Source organism: Cebus imitator, unplaced genomic scaffold (assembly GCF_001604975.1).
Source record: "Cebus imitator isolate Cc_AM_T3 unplaced genomic scaffold, Cebus_imitator-1.0 Scaffold45, whole genome shotgun sequence".
Lineage (NCBI taxonomy): Eukaryota > Metazoa > Chordata > Mammalia > Primates > Cebidae > Cebus > Cebus imitator.
The window spans coordinates 8,140,853-8,163,302 of NW_016107360.1; the positions used below are offsets into that span (position 1 = coordinate 8,140,853).

Sequence of the window (22,450 nt, forward strand, 5' to 3'; positions counted from 1 at the left end):
TTCTACTTGGTCAATTCGGCTGTTGAAACTTGTGCATGCTTCGCGAAGTTCTCGTGTTGTGTTTTTCAGCTCCATCAATTCACTTGTATTCCTCTCTATGTTGTCCATTCTTGTTAGCATTTCGTCAAATATTTTTTCAATGTTCTTAGTTTCTTTGCGTTTGGTTAGAACATGTTCTTTTAGCTCACAGAAGTTCCTTATTACCCACCTTCTGAAGTCTGATTCTGTCATTTCATCACACTCATTCTCCATCCAGCCTTGTTCCCTTGCCAGTGAGGAGTTGTGATCTCTTGTAGGAGGAGAGGCATTCTGGTTTCGGGTGTTTTCATCCTTTTTGCGCTGGTTTCTTCCCATCTTTGTGGACTTATTCACCTGTTGTCTTTGTAGTTGCTGACTTTTAGATTGGGTCTGTGAGTGGATGTCCAATTTGTTGATAATGAAGTTATTTCTGTTTCTTAGTTTTCCTTCCAACAGTCTGGCCCCTCTGCTGTAGGGCTGTTGAGGTCCACTCCAGGCCCTGCTTGCCTGGGAATCACCTGCAGCAGCCTCTGCGTTTTCACTGGGAGCTGGAATCCTGAGCTGTTCCTAAACAGCCATCTTGGATCCGGATCGTATATGTAGTCTTAATGGTTTTCATATGGTAGTGCAGAAAGATAAGAAAATGAAACTGCAATTATAATCAAAAGCTAAATTGTGTGGGATTTATACAGATTGGTATTCTGAAATATTTACTTTATTACATTAGTTTAAATGCAAATTAAGATATGCTAAGGAATATAACTGAATTATGAATTTTAAAAGATCTCAAACTTTAGGGATTCTGGTTAGTTTACATTATACCATTTGTATAATTGTAGATATGACTAGTCCAGCAGTTACTCTTCTTTTTAAATACATATTCATCACCTATTATTCCTCAAAACATTATTTTAATCTTCAGTTAAAATATGTGTTCTGAAATATTGATCAGACCTTTTGCTACATTTTCCATGCAGGTTTCAGATTTAAGTGTCCATCAGGAAGATAAATTTGGAAAGTAGTCTGAGGTCAAGATCATTGCTTTTCAGACATTATAGTGCATATGACTCACCTGGTGATCATGTTAAAATACAAAGTATTATTCAGCATTTCTGCAGTGGATCATCTGCATTTCTAACAAGCTACCAGTTAATGCTGTAGCTCCTGGCCTTTGGACCATACTTTGAGAAGCAAGGATCAAAATCATAGCTAGAGAAAAGATAGCACTTAGTTAAGGTACATGATAGGTGTCTCTGTAAGGTAGACATTATTTCCATTTTCCAAATTAATTTAGGTTCAGAGAGGTTTACCCCTACTATGTATCCATAAAAAGTAAAAATAAATTTAAAAAATGGACAAAAAAGAGGTTAAATTCCAAGGTCACACAGCAAATAAATGGGAGAGTGGGGAATTGTAACCAAGATCTGCCTGAATCTAGGGTTCATGCTGTTGTCACTGATCATCTTTGCATGTTAGAATTGATATATTTAGAGACTGCTCAGTAAGGAGGGAAAGTACTTTGTAGCATTTCAGTTGTTAAATAAAGTATTAGAATTTTCAGAATTAGAACATAGCACTGCCACTTATGTGAAATTTATTTTTTAAAAAGTATCAAATGTTTAATCACAGACTCAGTGGTTATTAGTTTTAAATCTGTTCAAGTCTACAAGCTGAATGTAAAAAAAGTTCCATAATTTATAAGACTGATTTGAAGAGCAATTTATAATAGCAAAAATTAAACTATTTGAAAGGAAGAGAATGAAATATTTAAAACAAATTTCGTTTTTTGTATTGATTAAATGGAAAGTACTTCACAGAAAGTCACCTCAACTGTGTTGTATCTAAAATATTTAACATACTGTTTTTGTAGAGTCAGCGAGCCTCAATGAACATGATGGTTGGTGACTTGAGTTTGATATCACCTGAGCTGAAAATGGGAAAACCTGCTTCTCCAAGTTCAGACTTATATGCTTATGGCTGCCTTTTATTATGGGTATGTTATTTTTTTGTTGAAATAGATCAGTCATTTATACACACACACACACTCTCTCTCTCTCTCTCTCTTTCTCTCTCTCTCTCTCTGTCTCTCTTCGGTATATAAAGTGATGATTTTATAGTCATTCTCCTTAAAAATAAAAAGCAGTAGACTTTTAGTAGAAAATTTTTTAAAGTTTTATCAAAAACTGTTGATATGCTTCCTTTTACGTATTGTGTACTTTCTACAAATTGGCTTGATATATATTTTAGGTATCATGCCATTGTCTTAGTTTTCTTGAAGTCACAATTAACAGTGAAAATTATTTTGTCCTATATTAATCTGAAAGCAATTCATGCATATATGGAAAATAAATGTTAAATGAGCCTTGGGTATTTTCCTGCTTTCAGTGTAAACCAAAAGCTATTTCTCATTCATGGTTTAATAATTAAGAAGTTGGATGGAGCTAGAGGCCATTATCCTAAGTGAATTTACTCTGGATCAGAAAGCCAAATACTGCATGTTCTCATAAGTGGGAAGTAAACACTGAGTATGCATGGACACAAAGAAGGGACATGGGGGGTCTACTTGAGAGTGGAGGTTGGGAGAAAGGCAGGGATTGAAAAACTACGTGTTAGATATTAGGCTAACTACCTGGGTGACAAAATTATCTGTATGCCAAACACCCATGACACACAATTTTCCCGTGTAACAAACCTGCACATATACCCCTTGAACCTAAAATAAAAATTGGAACACAAATAAAAAGCTTGTTCCATTTTGTACTGCTATTTTACATGGAGAAATAGAGAGTGCCTCTTTTTCCAAAGCCTTGAGTGTGACAAAACCTTATCTTTGTTGAACACATAAATAAAAATCTCCTTGTTAAAAAAAGCAAGAGTTAATAGGGATTAAATATTAACAAGAGAAGGAAGACTATTCTTACCAGCCCAGAGGTCAGCAAACATTTCCTATAAATGACCAGATGGTCTATGTTGCAAGTACTGAGTTCTGCTATAGCATAAAAGCAGTCATAGACAGTATGTAAACAGTGTGGCTCTCTTCCTGTAATACTTTGTTTATCGATATTGAAATTTAAATTTCATGTAGTTTGCATGTGCATTAAATAGTATTCCTTCAATTTTCTATGAAACATTTAAAAATGTGAAAATCACCCTTGGCTTATAGCTGTACAAAAAACAAGTAGTGGGATCAGTTTGGTGCAGAGGCCATATAGTTTGCTGATCTCTGTTCCACCCAGTGTAATAAGGTCACCAAAAGAAATAAAAGTCATAGAGTTTGAAAATGAAGAAATAAAGCTGTCCTTATTTGCAGATGACAGGCTTAATTGTGTAGAAAATCTTTGAGAATATATATAAAAGCTACTAGAACTGAGTTTGGAAATATAGCAGTTTTAATTTCCATATAATTGTGCTTTTATGTAAGCAACAAATAATAGGAAATTAAAATTTAAAACTAATTTACAGAAGTATTAAAATATGGAATTTGTAGGGGTAAGTTTAGCAAAAGATGTACAAGGGTTGTACACTATTAAAACTACAAAGCATTGTTCAGAGAAATTCAAGATGTAAATAAATGGAGAGATACACCATGCTCTTGGACTAGAAGACATTGTATGGATATCATTTGTTCTCGGATTGGTTTATAGATTCAATGTAATTTCAACACAACTGCTAGTAGATTTTTTTTTTCTTTCAGAAATTGACAATTAGATTTTATAATTAATATAAAAATGCAGAGGATCTGAGTTAGCCAGCTAACAAGTCTGAAAAAGAACAAAATTGAAGGACCCAAACTGGCTGATTTTATGACAATATATTCTAGGAAATTAAGACAGTATGGGCCTAAAGTGGTGGCTCACGCCAGTAATCCCAGCACTTAGGGAGTCTGAGGCGGGAAGATTGCTTGAGGCCAGGCAAGACTAGCCTAGACAACGCAGTGAGAACCCCCTGTTAGCTACAAAAAATAACAATTAGTTGGGTGTAGTGGGTGTCTGTGGTTCTAGTGTCTTGGTGGGCTGAGGTGGAAGGATTGCTTGAGTCCAGGAGTTTAAGGCTGCAGTAAGCTATGACTGCTCTACTGCATTCCAGCCTAGGCTACAGAGCAGGACCCTGTTTGTAAAAACAAAAGTGATACTGCTGTGAAGTTAAACATACAGATGAGTGGAGCAGAATACAGACAGTATAAATAGACTGCGCAAAGAAAGGTTTTGAGCACCCTCAGAAGAGACCCAGAGCTGTGGTGCCTGGAGTTAACTGCCTGATTCTCTAAGAGGTCTGAGCACACTGCAAAGTGAGTCCAGATCTGATTTATCAGAATGAGCCTCCAGGCCCCACACAGACTCCTGGAGCTGGCAGCACAGAACCTGCGGAGGGACCTGTACTTGGACATCTTCACCCTTGATGAGCTTCCCAGGGAGGTCTTTCTGATTTTCATAGAGGACTTCAGTAGCAGAAGCTGTGAGATTCTAAAGGCCATGACGCAGACCTGGCCCTTCTCCTGCCTCCCTCTGCGGTCCCTGATGCAGACACCTCACCTGGAGACCTTGCAAGTTATGCTGATGGGACTTGATACACTGCTGACCATGAAGGCTGTGAAATTTTGCCCCAGGAGGTGGAAACTTCAAGTGCTGGGCTTGGGGGAATTTTGATGAGAATTTCTGGACCTTATGGTCTGGAGCCATGGCCCTGTCCTGCTCCCCAGAGGCCATGAGTAAGAGGCAGACAGTGGAGGACTGTCCAATGATGGGAGAGCACTGACCTTGAAGTTATTCATAGACCTCTGCCTTAAGAAAAGCACCCTGGATGAGTGCCTGAGCTACCTCTGTGGCTGGATCTACTACAGAAGAGGTTTAGTACACCTATGTTGTACTAAGGTGCAGAATTACTAAATGCCTACTTCAGTTTTCAGAAATTTATTGCAAATGGTATACCCAGACAGTATCCAGGAGTTGGAAGTCCAGAGAAAGTGCTCGCTGAATAGAACAGAAAAGTTTGCCACTTACCTGAGCCAGATGAGCAATCTTCGCAAACTCTTTTTAGCTTTCAGTTATGATCATGAGTTATCCGTGTGCAGCCAACAGCAGTTCATTCCCGACTTGGAAACTCCATTTCTCTGCCTGGACTACCCTGAGATGCTCTTTGTAACAAAGGTCAATAATATCAAAGAACATCTGGACCATTTTCCCAGGTGCCTCAAGAACCCCTTGGAGGCCTTAACGTTACATAAGGCTTACCTAGCTGATCGGGATATGGAGTATCTGTCTCCATATCCAAGCCTCAGTCAGTTAAAGCAGCTGAATCTGAGTCATATCCTAATGTGGACCTGCAATCTTGAGCCCCTTAGAGTCTTGCTAGAGAAAACTGCCGCTACTCTCAAGAGCCTCATCTTACAGGACTGTCAGATTCAGGACTCCCAACTCAGGGTCATCCTGCCTGCCCTGAGCCACTGCTCCCAGCTTACCACCTTCTACTTTTGTGGAAATGAAAATCTCTAATGAATGCTCTGAAAGACCTGCTGCGTCACACAGGCAGGCTGAGCAAGTTAGGCCCAGAGACATATCCTGTCCCTCTGGAGAGTCTTGACAACAGGGGTCATGTCATTTGGGAGATCCTCGCCCCAATTTGGGCTGAGCTGATGCGTACACTCAGGGAAGTAAGGCAGCCCAAGAGGATCTTTTGTCCTGACCCTTGCCCTTCCTGTGGCTAATGGCCATCTGAGGAACTGGAGTTCCATCTTTGCTCCTAAGGAAGTCCTGGTTAGTGGGATGGATATGCTTCCTTATGGACACTTGGGCACTAAAATTGAGGTCATAGGTGCTTTTTTAAAATTGAGTCGGGGTCTCGCTCTGTCACTCACGCTGAAGTGCAGTGGCACAGACTCAGCTCACTGCAACCTCTGCCTCCTAGGTTAAAGTGATTCTCCTGCCTTAGCCTCCCGAATAGCTGGTGTTACGGGCGTATACCACCAGACCCGGTTAATTTTTTGTATTTTTAGTACAGACAGGGTTTCACGATGTTGGCAAGGCTAGCCTCGAACTCCTGACCTCAAGTGATCTGCATGCCTCGGCATTCCACAGAGCTGGGTTTATAGGTGTGAGCAGCAGAGCCCGGTCAGGCGTGTCTTAAAGGAAGCACAAGAGCTGTGTGTTTCAGGCAAGTTCTCACTGTGAGTGGAAACAACAAAGGTGACTCAGCAAGGGGCAATACTGGGTGAAAATGCTGACTTGGCGTCCATGAGGCCTTCAGGGACCTGTGTCCTAGAGTCAGAAATAGAACCTGAAGTTGTAGGGTAGCAGAAGTTACCCTGCAAGGATGGTTATTAAAAAATGTATTTTAGCCATTTATACATCAGAAATTTCTAGTTACTTATGAGAGGCACTAAGTTGTCTGGTTAAAGTCAGCTTCAGAAAATCAAGGTATCAAAAGTGAAATTTGATCATTTTAATTAATTCCCACCCCTTCTTCACTTCTCTTCAGTTATCTGTTTCTTTTTAATTCTCTGGTTCCTATTCACTGAGTTCATCCACAAAAGATGCACACTTGGGGCCTGGAACATTCTGTGTGTGCAGTAATCATGAGCCACTGAAGTCTACCCTCTTAGGAACCCTCATTGCTCCCCAGATACTGAACGCTGCTCACTCCTAATGGGCAGATCTAGAGGAATCTGTTCCTGATTATTGGCCATGCCAGGAAAGGGCTTCACTACACAAGGGGCTGCCCTCTGACCTTGAAGGGAATGGTCATAGTGTGTATTATAGTAGCCTTGTGACATCACCAACCCTTGCCTCTCCTCATAGTGGCTAGTGGGTTTTACTGAATTAAAGTAGTTGTGTCCAATTTCCCTTTTAGAAAAATGCATATACCGTACTAAAGTATTTCTAGCCCACATTAATAGAAAAATACATCTTTTGGAAAGCTAATTCATATTAATGAGATATCTTCCTATAACATCTCCCTTCTCTCCTTATCAAGAAATGTGAGAATGATGGTTTCTATCTTTTCTTTATTCATGTCCCTGCAAAGGACTTGAACTCATCCTTTCTAATGGGCGCATAGTATTGCATGGTGTATATGTGCTACATTTTCTTTATCCAGTCTATCATTGATGGACATTTGGGTTGGTTCCAAGTCTTTGCTATTGTGAACAGTGCTGCAGTAAACATATGTTTGCATGTGTCTTTATAAAAAAAATAAAAAATAGCCCCCACACATACGACAGCTGGCTTTTGACAAAGATGTCAAGGCAGTTCCCTGAGTAAAAGGAGAATCCTCAACAAAAATGATACAGGACAACTCATACCATATGTAGAGAATAAGTTTTGATTCATTCCTTGCACCATGCACTGGGCGTAGTGATGTGTGCCTGTAATCCCACCTACTAGGGAGGCAGAGAGAATAATCACTTGAACCCAGGAGGCAGAGGTTGCAGTGAGCCAAGATTGCACCACTGCACTGCAGCCTGGGCAGCAAAGTGAGACTCTGTCTCAAAAAAAAAAAAAAACCTCAAAATGTGTATCAGACCTAAATGTAAAACCTGAGTCTCTAAAACTTCTAGAAGAAAATATAGGATAAAATCTTATTTGACTTTCCGTCTGGCAAAGATTTCTTAAGTAGGACACAGAATACATAAACTCCCAAAGAAAAAAATCATTTGGATGTCATCAAAATTCAAAACTTTGCTCTTTAAAAGACATTGTCACAAAAATGAAAGGCAAGCTACAGACTGGGAGAAAATATTTGCAAAACATGTATATCTGACAAAACCATTGTATCCAGATTATTAAGTGCTCCTATAATCAATACTGAGAAGATTGCCCAGTTAAGAAATGGGCAAAATGTTTAAAGAAGGCACTTTACCAAAGAAGAAGGTGTCCACATGGCATGTAAGCATATGAAAGATGTTCTGAACATCATTAGTCATTAAGGAACTACAGATTAAAACCAAAATGAGATACCGCTACACTACACACTATAATATCTAAAATTAAAAAGATCATACCAAGTGTTGCTTAGATGTGTTGTATCTGGAACTCATATATATTGCCCAAGGGAATGGGAAGGGAACAACCACTTTGAGAAACATTTGGCAGTTTGTTAAAAGGTTGAACATACACCTACCCTATGACCCAGGAATTCCACTCCTGGATATTTAGCCAAAAGAAATGAAAGCATATGGCCACACAGAGACTTATATGTAAATATTGAAATAATTTATGTGTAATAGATGAAAACTAGAAACAACTCAAAGTTCATCAACAGATAAATGGATAAACAGTCTGCTATATATGTGTCTATCTATTGGAGTACTACTCAGGAATAAAACAATTGAACTATAAATATAACTCAGTAAGATGGGTGAATCTTAAAATAATTCTGCCAAGAGAAAGAAGTCAGATGATATGGTTTGGCTGTGTCTCCACCTAAATCTCAAGTTGACTTGTAATTCCCAAGTGTCAAGGGTGGGGTCAGGTGGAGATAATTGAATCATGGAGGCAGTTTCCCTCATGCTGTTTTCATGGTAGTGAATAAGCCTCACAAGATCTGATGGTTTTATAAGGGGTGTTTCCCCTTTTGCTTGACAATTCTCTTTGATGCTGCTATGTGAGGAAGGATGTGTTTACTTTCTCTCTTGCCAGGATTGTAAGTTTCCGTAGGACTCCCCAGCCATGCTGAACTGTCAGTTAATTAAACCTCTTTCCTTTATAAATTATCCAGCCTTGAGGATGTCTTTATTAGCAGTGTGAGAATGGACCAATACAATAAATTTGTATTGAAATTGGGATGCTGCTGTAAAGATTTCTGAAAATGTGGAAATGACTTTGCAACTGGGTAGTAGGCCAAGGTTGTTACAATTTGGAGGGCCCAGAAGAGGACAGGGAGATGTGGGAAAGTTTGGAACTTCCTAGAGACTTGTTGAATGGCTTTGAGCAAAATGCTGGTAGTGATATGACCAATGAAGTCCAGGTTTAGGTGGTCTCAGCTGGAGATGAGGAACTTGTTAGAACTGGAATAAATGTGACTCTTGCAGTTTTAGCAAAGAGACTGGAGGCATTTTGCCCTTTCCCTAGAGATTTGTGAAACTTTGAACTTGAGAGAGATGATTTAGGGCATGTGACAGAAGAGATTTCTAAGCAGCAAATTGATCAAGAGGTGACTTGAGTGCGGTTGAAAGCATTGTTTTATGTATTTACAAAGGTATGGTTTGGAATTGGAACTTGGGTTTAAAAGTGAAGCAGAGCATAAAAGTTTGGAAAATTTACAGCCTGATGATGCAATAGGAAAGAAAAACCCGTTTCTGGGGAGAAATTCAAGCCAGCTGCAGAAATCTGCAAAAGTAACAAGTAGCTGAATGTTAATCACTGAGACAATGGAGAAAATGTGTCTAGGGCATGTCAGAAACCTTTGCAGTAGCTCCTTCCATCACAGGCCCAGAGGCCTAGGAGGAAGAAATGGTTTCATGGTGTAGGCCCAGGGGCCCCCTTGCTGTGTGCAGCCTTGGGACATGGTGTCCTGTGTCCCAGCTCCTCTAGTTGTGGCTAAAAGGGGCCAAGGCACAGCTCAGGTCATGGCTTCAGAGGGCACATGCCCCAAACCTTGGCAGCTTCCATGTGGTGTTGAGCCTATAGGTACACAGAAGTCAAGGATGGAGGTTTGGGAGCTTCCACCTAGATTTCAGAGGATGTGTGGAAATGCCATGTGTCAAGGACAGAAAAGTCCAGGTGGAGATAATTGAATTATGGAGTGGTTCTCCCATACTGTTGTCATGACTTTAGCCCTATGCCTACATGTTTATTTAAAGTTGTCTGGTTTCATAGAATCAGCACCCTCATGGAAATAAACTGGCATCCTTTTCATCAGTGTTTCAGCAGTCTGTTTATTATTTTTATCAGAAGGGTGAAAGTATCAATGTCAAATATTTTTTTGTTTCTGGGAAGATTCATAAGATATCATATAAGTGTGGTAATAGCAGTTTTTATTCCACTTATTTCTTTTAAAACTATAGTACATAGCTCCATGAGTAAATATATTGTGCTGATTTTCTACTCTTCATTGTTCATTATTGATTAAGGTCTTTTAAACAGTTTATTTTTAAATTAACTGGTACAGTGGACTTTTTTGGTATACAGTCTACGTATTTTAACACACCTATAGATTAGTGTAATAACCATTGCCACAGTCAAGGTGCAGAACAGTTCCATAATCCAGGAAATTCGTGTATGCTGTCCCTTGGTAGTCGCAGCCTCCCCTAGCCCTTAACTGCTGGCAACCATTGATCTTTTATCACTATATTTTGTGCTTTTAAGAATGTCATATAAGTGGTATCATACAGTATATAACTTTATGAGACTAGCTTCCTTCATTCAGCATGTGAATCATCCTTCGTGATTCATCCAAGTTGTCTAATGTAGTTTTTCTCTTTTGTTTCTGAGTAGTGTTCTGTTGTATATATATACCAAGTTTATTTGTTCACCTGTTGCAGAACATTTGCATTGTCTCCAGTTTTTGGTTATTGTAGATAAAGCTACTGTGAACATGTGTATATAAGTTTTTATGTCAACATAAGTTTTTATTTCTCTAGGGTAAATACCCAGGAGTGAAATTGCTGAGTCAGACTGTAATAGTATGTATTACTCTATAAGGAGCTGCCAAACTGTGGCTGTACTATTTTTCATTCCCACCTGCAATATATGAATATATTCACTTGTTCAGCATCATTGTCAGCACCTCGTATTGTGATTATCTTCTATTTTAGCCATTCTCATAGGTGTGTGGTAGTGTTTCATTGTGGTTTTAATTTATCTAATGGATAATGATGTTGAGCGTCTTTAAGTTTGTTTATTATTGGCTTCCTGTATTTTCTTTGGTGAAGTGTCTGTTCAAGTCTTTTGCATTTTTTTTAATTGGATTTTTGTTTTCTTGCTATTGAGTTTTGGGCATTCACAAATATATTCTAGATACGAGTTCTTTATCAGATGTTATTTGCAATGATTTTTTGTAGCCTGTAGCTTTTCTTTTCATTTTCTTAACAGTATCTTTTGCAGAGAAAAGGGTTTTAATTTTGAAGTTTATTGCTTTCCTTTTGTGTATCATGCTTTTAATATTGTGTATAAGAGCTCTTTGCGTAACCCAAAGCCATGAATATTTTTTCTTACATTTTCTTCTAAAAGCTTTATAGTTGCATGGTTTATTTCCAGTTTTACAACACCATTTGTTTAAAAATCTATTATTCTCTATTGAATTGTCTTTGTATTGTTGTCAAAAATAAATGGGCCATTTTGTATGAGTCTGTTTCTGGACTCTTTCTTTTGTTGATCTGTGTGCCTGTTTACCAGTATCATACTGTCTTGATTATTGTGTCTTTATACTGTGTCTTAAAATTGGGTAGTATCATTTTTTCTTTCAGATTTTAGCTACTCAGATATCTTTTCTTTTTGTATATATTTTATTTTATATTTTATATCTTATTTTATTGAGACGGAGTCTCACTCTGTCGCCAGGCTGGAGTGCAGTGGTATAGTCTTGGCTCACTGCAACCTCTGCCTCTGGGTTCAAGTGATTCTCGTGCCTCAGCCTCCCAAGGAGCTGGGATTACAGGCACCCACGACCACACTTGGCTAGTTTTAAATTTTTAGTAGAGACGGGGTTTCACCATGTTGGCCAGGCTGGTCTTGAACTCCTGACCTCAAGTGATCCACTTGCCTTGGCCTCCCAAAGTGCTGGGATTACTAGGAGTGAACCACCAGGCCTGGCTGCTTTTTTGTATATATTTTACAAACAGCTTGTCTCTGTGCACACAGAAGCCCTGCTGTGATTTTGATGGGAATTGCGTTAAATCTGTAGATCAATCTGGGGAGAACTGACATTTTAGAGAATTCACATCTTTACTACATTGAATCTTAATTTGTGAACTCTGTTTAAATTTTCTCTGATTTCTTTCATCAGCGTTTTATTATTTTGAGCTTACAATTGCTATACTTGTGTTGTTAGACTTATACCTAAGAATTTCATTTTTGGAAGCTATTGTGTTTTTAAAAAATTTTTTTAGTTGGTCAAATTCTTTTTTTAAAATAGTATTTTTACTGATAGTAAAGTGAGTTTAGTACAGAAGGCTGTGTATATGTTAACCTTCCTCCTCAAAGAATTGGGGAATTTATTATGAAAGGACATAGTGTAAAATATATGCACTATGGACAAAAAGTCAAAGATCTAAGGGCTGTTCTTAAAAAGGTAATATTAATGTATAATATTAATGATTACTTTTTAAATTAATGGTTGCCTTTTAAAATTAGTGGTTAAGCTGGAACCATTATGAAAAGATCTTACTTACAAGGCCATGAAGAGATTACTGTCACTTTGTCTTTAAAAAAAATTTTAGAAATGTCAATTAAAAAAAAGTAATTGTTTGATAGCAAAGCTCTAGAACTGATGAGATATTTTGGGCATATCAAAGATATTGTGGCTTTAGATTATATTTCTTATGAGACCCAAATTAAATGAAGTGTTCTGAAGACTGCCTACAAAAAATTCAAAACAATGGACAATTAAAGTGTTGCTGGTTATCATTCTGCATTCAGTAATAAACTATTTCTTTTTTTAAATGTTTATTTTAGGTTTGGGGGTACATTTGCAGGTTTGTTATTTAGGTAAACTTGTGCCACGGGGATTTGTTGTACAGGTTATTTTGTTACCCAGATACTAAGCTTAGTACCCCATAGTTATTTTTTTCTACCCCCTTCTACCCCCTCCCTCATTCTACCCGTTGCCCCAGTGGGCACTTAAGTAACCCCAGTGTCTGTTGTTCTCTTCCTTGTGTTCATGAGTTCTCAACATTTAGTGAGAACATTCAATATTTTGTTTTATGTATCTTTTAACTGACATATATGGAATATAGTTTTATCATGACATTTGTATTAAATATTTTTAGGTTATTTTGAAAATCTTAAAGGTTTTCACTAGAAGCCAGTTTTTAAAAAGTAGAACAATTCTGTCTTATGTAACATTGAAAAAGAATTGTGTTTTTGTTATTGAGGAGTACTGCTGTGAAGAAGTTGAATATAAAGATGGCCTCTTTTCTTTGCGTGCGTGCGTGTGTGTGTGTGTGTGTGTGTGTGTGTGTGTGTATACACACACGTTTTTGTATTTTAAGAGATGGGGGTCTCACTGTACTGCTCAGGCTGGTCTCAAACTCCTGAGCTCAAGCGATTTTCCCACCTCGGCCTCCCAAAGTGCTGGGATTTACCACATCAGGCCCCCTTTCCTTTATTCAGATGACACATTTTCAGTGTTGCTTTCTCTAAAAGGCAGTTTTTTTCCTGCTTTATTTTTCTCTTATCATATTATACACTTATCCTTATTATTGTCTGCTTCTGCCACTTGAGTGTAAGCATTTTGGGAGTAGCTTGTCTATCTTGTTTGCCATTGTATCTTCAGATGCCTTGAACTATGCCTGGTGCAAAGTGGACACTCAAATATTAGTTGAATGAATGCTCAAATTTTAGCCACAGTTACGTGCTGAAGTATTAGACTTTAAAAAATAGTTCCATGTTTTTTTCCTGAGTTCATTTACTTCTTATTTATTGCCCCATATACATTTTATTCTTTAAAACCTTGCTTGAAGATTTTGTTACACCTCTCAATATATTCCTAGGAGATGTTAGTGGTCATATTGATCACCCAGTGAACTTGACTTTGTATTTTCTGGACTTCCTTAATAACGTGAGACCCAAACCTTTATGTAATTTCATTCACTTCCCTGAACCAGGATTTTGTGAATCTCTACAATTTTTGTTTTTCAAAAGTAATAGAATGTAATCCATTTATATTTTTCTCTGAACAGGACTTCGTGTCCTCTCATTTACTGTGTCTGCCATTCTTAAATCTCCAGTGTGTTTATTTACTGTCTCTCTCTACTTCTAGTTCATCAGTAGCATTCTGGCTTTTGTCTTTGTTTACTCAGCCTTGGACCCTGTCATATAATTCCCAGACCATGCCTTATATTCCCATTTACTCCTGGTCTTCTGTTTAGCCTTTTTGGAAAAAACTTAATTCTAGATATGCCATGGCCTGCCATTTATGAGTAAAAAATTCTTCCCAATTTTTAAAATTATACTTTAAGTTCTGGGGTACATGGGTGGAATGTGCAGGTTTGTTACATAGGTGTACACGTGCCATGGTGGTTTGCTGCATCTATCACCACGTCATCTACATTAGGTATTTCTCCTAAAGCTACCCCTCCCCTGTTCCCTCACCCCCTGCTATTCCTCCCCTAGCTCCCCACCCCACAACAGGCCCCGGTATGTGATGTTTCCCTCCCTGGGTTCATGTGTTCTCATTGTTCAACACCCACTTATGAATGCGAACATGCCATGTTATGTTTTCTTTTCTTGTGTCAGTTTACTGAGAATGATGGTTTCCAGTTTCATCCATGTCCCTGTAGAGGACATGAACTCATTCTTTTTTATGGCTGCATAGTATTCTATGGTATATATGTGCCACATTTTCTTTATCCAGTCTACCATTGATAGGCATTTGTGTTGGTTACAAGCCTTTGCAATTGTGAACAGTACTGCAGTAAACATACATATGCATGTGTCTTTATAATAAAATGATTTATAATCCTTTGGGTATATATACCCAATAATGGGCTTGCTGGGGTAAATGATATTTCTAGTTCTAGACCCTTGAGGAATTGCTGCACTGTCTTCCACAATGGTTGAACTAATTTACATTCCCATCAACAGGGGCAGAGCATTCCTATTTCTCCACATCTTCTCCAGCATCTGTTGTCTCCAGATTTTTTAATGATCGCTGTTCAAACTGGTGAGAGATGGTATCTCAATGTGGTTTTGATTTGCATTTCTCTAATGACCAGTGATGATAGGCTTTTTTTCATATATTTGTTGGCCGCATAAATATCTTTTTTTGAGAAGTGTCTGTTCATGTCCTTTGCTCACTTTTTGATGGGGTTGTTTTTTTCTTGTAAATTTGTTTAAGTTCTTTGTAGTTTCTGCATATTAGTCCTTTGTCAGATGGGTAGATTGCAAAAATTTTTTCCCATTCTGTTGGTTGCCAGTTCACTGTAACAATGGTTTCTTCTGCTGTGCAGAAGCTTTTTAGTTTAATTAGTTCCTATTTGTCAATTTTGGCTTTTGTTGCCAATGCTTTTGGTGTTTTGGTCATGAGGTCCTTGCCTGTGCCTATGTCCTGAATGGTTTTGCCTAAATTTTCTTCTAGAGTTTTTATGGTGTTAGGTCTTATGTTTAAGCCTTTAATCCATCTGGAGTTAATATTAGTGTAAGGTGTCAGGAAGGAGTCAAGTTTTTGCTTTCTACACATTGCTAGCCATTTTTCCCAACACCATTTATGAAACATGGAGTCCATTCCCCATTGCTTGTTTTTGCTGGGTTTGTCAAAGATCAGATGGTTGTAGATGTGTGGTGTTTCTTCTGGGGTCTCTGTTCTGTTCCATTGATCTATGTCTCTGTTTTGGTACCAGTACTATGCTGTTTTTATTACTGTATCCTTGTAGTATAGTTTGAAGTCTGGCAGTGTGATGCCTCTGGCTTTGTTCTCTTTGCTTAGAATTGACTTGGCTATGCAGGGTCTTTTGTGATTCCGTATGAAGTTTAAAGTGGTTTTTTTCCAGTTCTGTGAAGAGGGTCATTGGTAGCTTGATGGGGATAGTGTTGAATCTATAGATTACTGGCCGGACATGGTGGCTCACACCTGTAATCCAAGCACTTTGGGGGCCAAGGTGGGCGGATCACCTGAGGTCGGCAGTTCAAGATCAGCCTGACCAACATGGTGAAGCCCTGTCTTTAAAAAAAAAAAATCATATATATATACATATATATATATATATACATATATATATATAAATATAACTTTGGGCAGTATGGCCATTTTCATGATATTGGTTCTTCCTAACCATGAGCATGGAATGTTTCTCCATCTGTTTGTGTCCTCTCTTATTTCGTTGAGCAGTGGTTTGTACTCCTTGAAGAGGTCCTTTACATCTTTTGTTAATTGTATTCCTAGGTATTTTATTCTCTTTGTATCAATTGTGAATGGGATTTCGCTCTTGATTTGGCTCTCTGTTATTGGTATATAGGAATGCTTATGATTTCTGCACGTTGATTTTGTATCCTGAGACTTTGCTGAAGTTGCTTATCAGTTTGAGAAGATTTTGGGCTGAGACGTTGGGGTCTTCTAGATATATGATCATGTCATCTGCAAATAGAGACAGTTTGACTTCCTACTTTCCTAATTGAATACCCTTTATTTCTTTTTCTTGCCCGATTGCTCTGGCTAGAACTTCTAATACTATGTTGAATAGGAGTGGTGAGAGAGGGCATTCTTGTCTAGTGCCTGATTTCAAAGGGAATTCTTCCAGCTTTTACCCATTCAGCATGATATTGGTTGTAGGTTTGTCATATATAGCTTTTATCGTTTTATGATATGTTCTGTCCATACCTAGTTTATTTAGAGTTTTTAGCATGGAGTGCTGTTGAATTTTATTGAAGGCCTTCTCTCCATCAGTTGAGATAATCATGTGGTTTTTATCTTTGGTTCCGTTTCTGTCATGGATTACGTTTATGGATTTGCGTATGTTGAACCAGCCTTGCATCCCTGGGGTTAAGCATACTTGTTCGGGGTGGTTAAGCTTCTTGATGTGCTATTGCAGTGTGTTTGCCAGTATTTTATTGAAGATTTTTGTGTCAATGTTCATCATGGATATTGGCCTGAAGTTTTCTTTTTTAGTTGAGTCTCTGCCTGGTTTTGATATCGGGATGATGTTGGTCTCATAAAATGAGTTAGAGAGGATTCCCTCCTTTTGTATTGTTTGATACAGTTTCAGAAGGAATGGAACCAGCTCCTCTTTGTATGTCTAGTAGAATTCGGCTGTGGACCCATCTGGATCTGGACTTTTTTTGGTTGGTAGGCTATTGATTGCTGCCTCTACTTCAGCCCTTGTTGTTGGTCTATTCAGGTTTTCAACTTCCTCCTGGTTTAGTCTTGGTAGAGTACAAGTGTCTAGGAATTTATCCATTTCTTTCTGGTTTACTGGTTTATGTGAGTAGAGCTGTTTGTGGTAATCTCTGATGGCAGTTTGTATTTCTGTGGGATCAGTGGTGATATCCCCTTTATCATTTTTTATTGCATCTATTTGATTCTTCTCTCTTTTCTTTTTTATTAATCTGGCTAGTGGTCTGTCTATTTTGTTGATCTTTTCAAAAATCCAGCTCCTGGATTTATTGATTTTTTTGAAGGTTTTTTTTGTGTCTCTTTCTCCTTCAGTTCTACTCTGATTTTAGTTATTTCTTGTCTTCTGCTAGCTTTTGAATTTTTTTAATGTTGCTCCTCTAGCTCTTCCAATTTCGACGATAGGATATCGAGTTTAGATCTTTCTTCTCTTCTCTGGTGGGCATTTATTGCTATAAATTTCCCTCTTGACACTGCTTTAAAGGTGTCCCCAGAGATTCTGGTAAGTTGTGTCTTCATTCTGGTTGGTTTTGAATAACATCTTTATTTCTGCCTTAATTTCATTGTTTATCCAGTTGACACTCAGAAGCAAATTGTTCACTTTCCAAGTGGTTGTGTAGGTTTGAGTGTGTCTCTTAACCCTGAGTTCTAGTCTGATTGTGCTGTGGTCTGATAGACTGTTTGTTATGATTTCTGTTCTTTCCCATTTGCTGAGGAGTGATTTGCTTCCAATGATGTGGTCAGTTTTAGAGTAAGTGCAGTGTGGTGCTGAGAAAAATGTATATTCTGTGGATTTGGGGTGGAGTGTTCTGTATATGCCTATTAGGTCCACTTGGTCCAGCTCTGCTTTCAAGTCCTGGATATCCTTGTTAATTTTCTGTCTCATTGATCTGTGTAATATTGACAGTGGAGTGTTGAAGTCTCCCACTATTATTGTGTGGAAGTCTAAATGTTGTTTTAGGTCACTAAGAACTTGCTTTATGTATCTGAGTGTTCCTGTGTTGGGGGCGTATATATTTAGGATAGTTAGCTCTTCCTGTTGGATTGATCCTTTTACCATTATGTAGTGTCCTTGTCTCTTTTGATCTTTGTCGGTTTGAAATCCATTTTATCAGAGATTAGGATTGCAACCCCTGCTTTTTTTTGTTCTCCATTTGCTTGGTAAATCTTCTTCTATCCCTTTATTTTGAGTCTGTGTGTGTCTTTGTATGTAAAATGGATTTCCTGAATACAGTGCACTGATGGGTTCTGACTTTTTATCCAGTTTGCCAGTGTGTCTTTTGCTTGGGGCATTTAGGCCGTTAACATTCAATGTTAATATTGTTATGTGTGAATTTGATCCTGCCATTTTGTTACTGGCTGGTTTTCTTTCCCATTAGTTGACTCATTTTCTTCTTTGCATTTTTGGTCTTTGCCAAATGGTTTGCTTTGCAGTGACTGGTACTTGTTCCTTTCTGTGCTTAGTGTTTCTTTCAGGAGCTCTTGTAGGGCAGGTCTAGTGGTGACAACATCTGTCAGTAATTGCTTGTCCATAAAGGATTTTATTTCTCCTTCACTTACGAAGCTTAGTTTGGCTGGATATGAGATTCTGGGTTGAAAGCTCTTTTCTTTAAGGATGTTGAATATTGGCCCTCACTCTCTTCTGGCTTGTAGGGTTTCTCCTGAGAGATCTGCTGTGAGTCTGATTGGCTTCCCTCTGTGGGTCACCTGACCTTTCTCTCCAGCTACCCTTAGCATTTTTTCCTTCATGTCAACCCTGATGAATCTGATGATTATGTGTCTTGGGGTTGCTCTTCTTGAGGAATATCTTTGTGGAGTTCTCTGTATTTCTTAAATTCGCAATTTGGACTGCCTTGCTAGGCTTGGGAAGTTCTCCTGGATAATATCCTGGAGCGTGGTTTCCAACTTGGATTCATTCTCCCCATCCTATTCAGGTACACTGATCAAGCATAGGTTAGGTCTTTTCACGTAATCCCATATTTCTTGGAGACTTTGTTCATTTCTTTTCACTCTTTTTTCTCTTGTATTGCCTCCTCTTTTTATTTCATTGAGTTGATCTTCAATCTCTGATATTCTTTCTTCTGCTTGATCGATTCAGCTATTAAAACTTGTGTTTGCTTCACGTAGTTCTGGTGCTGTGTTTTTCAACTCCATCAAGTCATTATGTTTTTCTCTAAGCTGGTTATTCTAGTTAGCATTTTGTCTAACCTTTTTTCAAGGTTTTTGGTTTCTTTGCATTGAGTTAGAATGTGTTCCTTTAGCTCAGAAAAGTTTGTTATTATCCACCTTCTGAAACCTGTTTCTGTCAATTTGTCGCACTCCTTGGTCAAGTTGTGATCCTCTGTTTTTGAGGAGTTGTGATCCCTTGAAGGAGAAGAGATGTTCTGGTCTTTGATGGTTTCATCCTTTTTGCACTGTTTTTTCCCCATCTTTGTGGATTTACCTGGCTGTGGTGTCAGGGAGCTGCTTGATGAGGTCGCTTGTCTGCCTGTGGAAGCACTACTGGGTTTCTAGTGACTCCTTCAGGTTACTAGGGAAGCTTCCTTTGTCTTTTTTGATTATGCTGGGAGATTAGGCCTGCCTCTTCCGCAGACCGGTAGGTGCTGCTGGGTTGTCAAGAACGCCATCCCGTTGCTATGTAGGCTTCCTGTGTTTTTGTTAAAACATGTTGCCCAGTCCCACCCCTCTAGTGGTGGGTTGTGCCCTTCCTCCACTGGGCTGGGTCATTCAGGGTTCATCTCAGACTGTGGCACTGGCTGCGCAACCCCATTAGAGTCAGAGCTTCAGCCCTCTGGGGTTTGTGGGGGAGGGTAGGGACCCACCCAGTGACACCCAGCTGTCTCCCCCTTTCAGCTTCCTCTCTCTCTGGTCATGGGGTAGGGGCCCACCCAGCTGCTCCCACTTACTGCTCCTCCTCTCTCCAGGCGGGGGAAAGGGGCGATAGCTCAGTCCACAGGCTCTTATTCAACTCCACATTTGTAATTCCCGGGGCTTGACTGGCAAAGATCCCCTGTTCTGTGTATTGCTAAGGCTTTCGGGGAAGCACTGTATCTGGACTGGAGCGCCAGATGGGGACCCTCTGACTCGCTGGGTCAGATGCGCTTTCTGGGTGAAGCAGCACCCCTCCCTGCCTTGGTCTGCCCTGAGTGGGCTTTGCTTATCATTGGACTAGACCCATTGAAATGCACCTGGTACCTCGGTTGGAGCTAGGAGATCTCTGGATTTCTGCATCTATCTCACTGGGTGTTGTGTGCTGGAGTTGTGTCTAATCAACCATCTTGGATCTATATCTGAAAATTCTTTTCTTTAAGGATGTGGAATATTGGCCTCCACTCTCTTCTGGCTTGTAGGGTTTCTGCTGAGAGATTCACTGTGAGTCTAATGCGTTTTCCTTTGTGGGTAACCCAGTGTTTCTTTCTGGCCACCCTTAACATTTTTTCCTTCATTTCAACCCTGGTGAATCTGACAGTTGTGTCTTGGGGCAATTGTTCTCGAGGAATATCTTTGTGGTGGTTTCTGGATTTCCTGAATTTGAATGTTGACCTGCCTTGCTAGGTTGGGGAAGTTCTTCTGAATAGTATCCTGAAGAGTGTTCTCCAACTTGGTTTCATTCTGCCTGTTGCTTTCAGGTACACCAATCTAATGTAGATTTGGTCTTTTCACATAATCCCATATTTCCTGGAGGCTTTGTTCATTTCTCATTTTAAAAACATTTTATTTCCATGTGTGAATAACTTTTATAAAGACATTGAATTTTATTTTATTTTATTTATTTATTTATTTTTTACAGATTGTGACCAAGCATATTTGTTTTTATTTTTTATTGTTTAATTTTTTTGGTGATGGGGTTTTACTCTGTCACCTGGGCTGGAGTGCAGTGGCACTATATGGCTCATTGTAGCTTCTATTCCTTGGTCTCAAGTGATCTCCCTGTCTCAGCCCCCTCAGTATAGCTGGGAATACAGGTATGCATGCTGACTCATTTTTGTATTTATTTATTTATTTTTGTTTGTAGAGATAGGGTTTCACCATATTGCCCAGCTTGATTTTAAACTTCTGGGCTTGTGCAATTCGTCTGCCTTTGTCTCCCAAAATGTTGGGACTTAATAGGCATGAGCCGTCATGCCCAGCCCATATTTGTTAATTTAAGGACATTATTATGCCTGTCTGTCTGTTTATTTGTGATGGGAGTCTTGCTCTGTCACCAAGTCTGGAGTGCAGTGGTACGATCTCGGCTCGTTGCAACTTCTGCCTCCTGGGTTCGAGTGATTCTTTTGCCTTGGCCTCCTGAGTAGCTGGGACTACAGGCATGCGCCCTAACGCTTGGCTAATTTTTATATTTTTAGTAGAACAAGGTTTTACTGTGTTAGTCAGGCTGGTCTTGAACTCTTGACCTTGTGATCTGCCTGCCTCGGCCTCCCAAAGTGCTGGAATTACAGGTGTGAGCCACCTTGCCTAGCTATTATGTCTATTTATAACATGGTGGTAACATCCTCCCTAGGTAGGAGCACCTCGAACATGTTTGGAACAAAGTGCTTTAGAAACTTTCATCTTATTACATCCTCCTAACAAGCATGTGAGGGAGCCCATTATTATCCGAAGTGTAGATGTGAGGGTTTTGTGTGTCAGAAAGGAAGTACGTGTGTGATGTCCCATTTCAGAATTTTAGAGTCTTGAGGCTCCGTGTAAGACCACCTTCTGCCTTCACATCACATATTATTAAGCATTGAAGACAGTCGTCATGGAAGCTAGTGATGAACAGTTGATGAAGGAACTTAGGACTTTGAAATGTTACCTGTTAGCATATGTCATGGCATTGACCAGTATGAAGTCTTTTGTATCATATTACTCCCCTTTTAGGCATCTTTAGGCTTATCTCCTATGGGATGTTTGGTAAAAAGCCCTCTGCTTAGAAAGTCTTTCATGGATGTATTTAATACTTTTGTTTCGAATACAGGTATAATTTTCTTACTTGATGCCTGGTTTTGATGCTTAATCAAAAATAAGAGAGAATGGGAAAGTAATATTCCATAGGCTGTCCTTTCTTGAGGACCAGCTCATGTGACTTGTGATGAGTTCCCCCTCTGTCTTTGAACCTTAGCAGTGCCTTTCAGGAATATGCCAACTAAGAGAAATGGGAGAAGAAGGAATATGAGTAGCAGCTTCCTAAACTCTAGAGATTTTATGATTCTAACATCACAATCAAGCAGACTGGAGAATAGAGCTCATTATTGTAGAGTTGGATGTTGGAGGATTAAGAGATACAGGCTGGATGGGCTCACTAATCTCTCTAGTGCCCTTCCCTGTGCAGGAATTTCGTGTATTAATACTTCTGAAACTGCTTTGAGAACCAATCAAGAACCTTAGACTGGTTGTTCCTTTCTTAGTGGATTCAAATGCAGATAACTTGGAGGAGGTCACCTCTCAAGGTTTTTTTTTTTTTTTTTTTTTT

General features: G+C 39.0%; 1 protein-coding gene and 1 pseudogene across 1 annotated transcript in view; both read left to right on the forward strand.

The window, feature by feature from the left end:
• Positions 1 to 22,450, forward strand: part of STK31 (serine/threonine kinase 31) — a 137,182-nt gene that overhangs the window by 87,582 nt on the left and 27,150 nt on the right. Inside the window, exon 22 of the mRNA XM_037737969.1 lies at positions 1,889 to 2,011. Within this exon, the coding sequence (XP_037593897.1) occupies positions 1,889 to 2,011 (123 nt within the window). The remainder of the gene's footprint in view (positions 1 to 1,888; positions 2,012 to 22,450) is intronic.
• On the forward strand, positions 4,332 to 5,761 carry LOC108303227 (annotated as a pseudogene).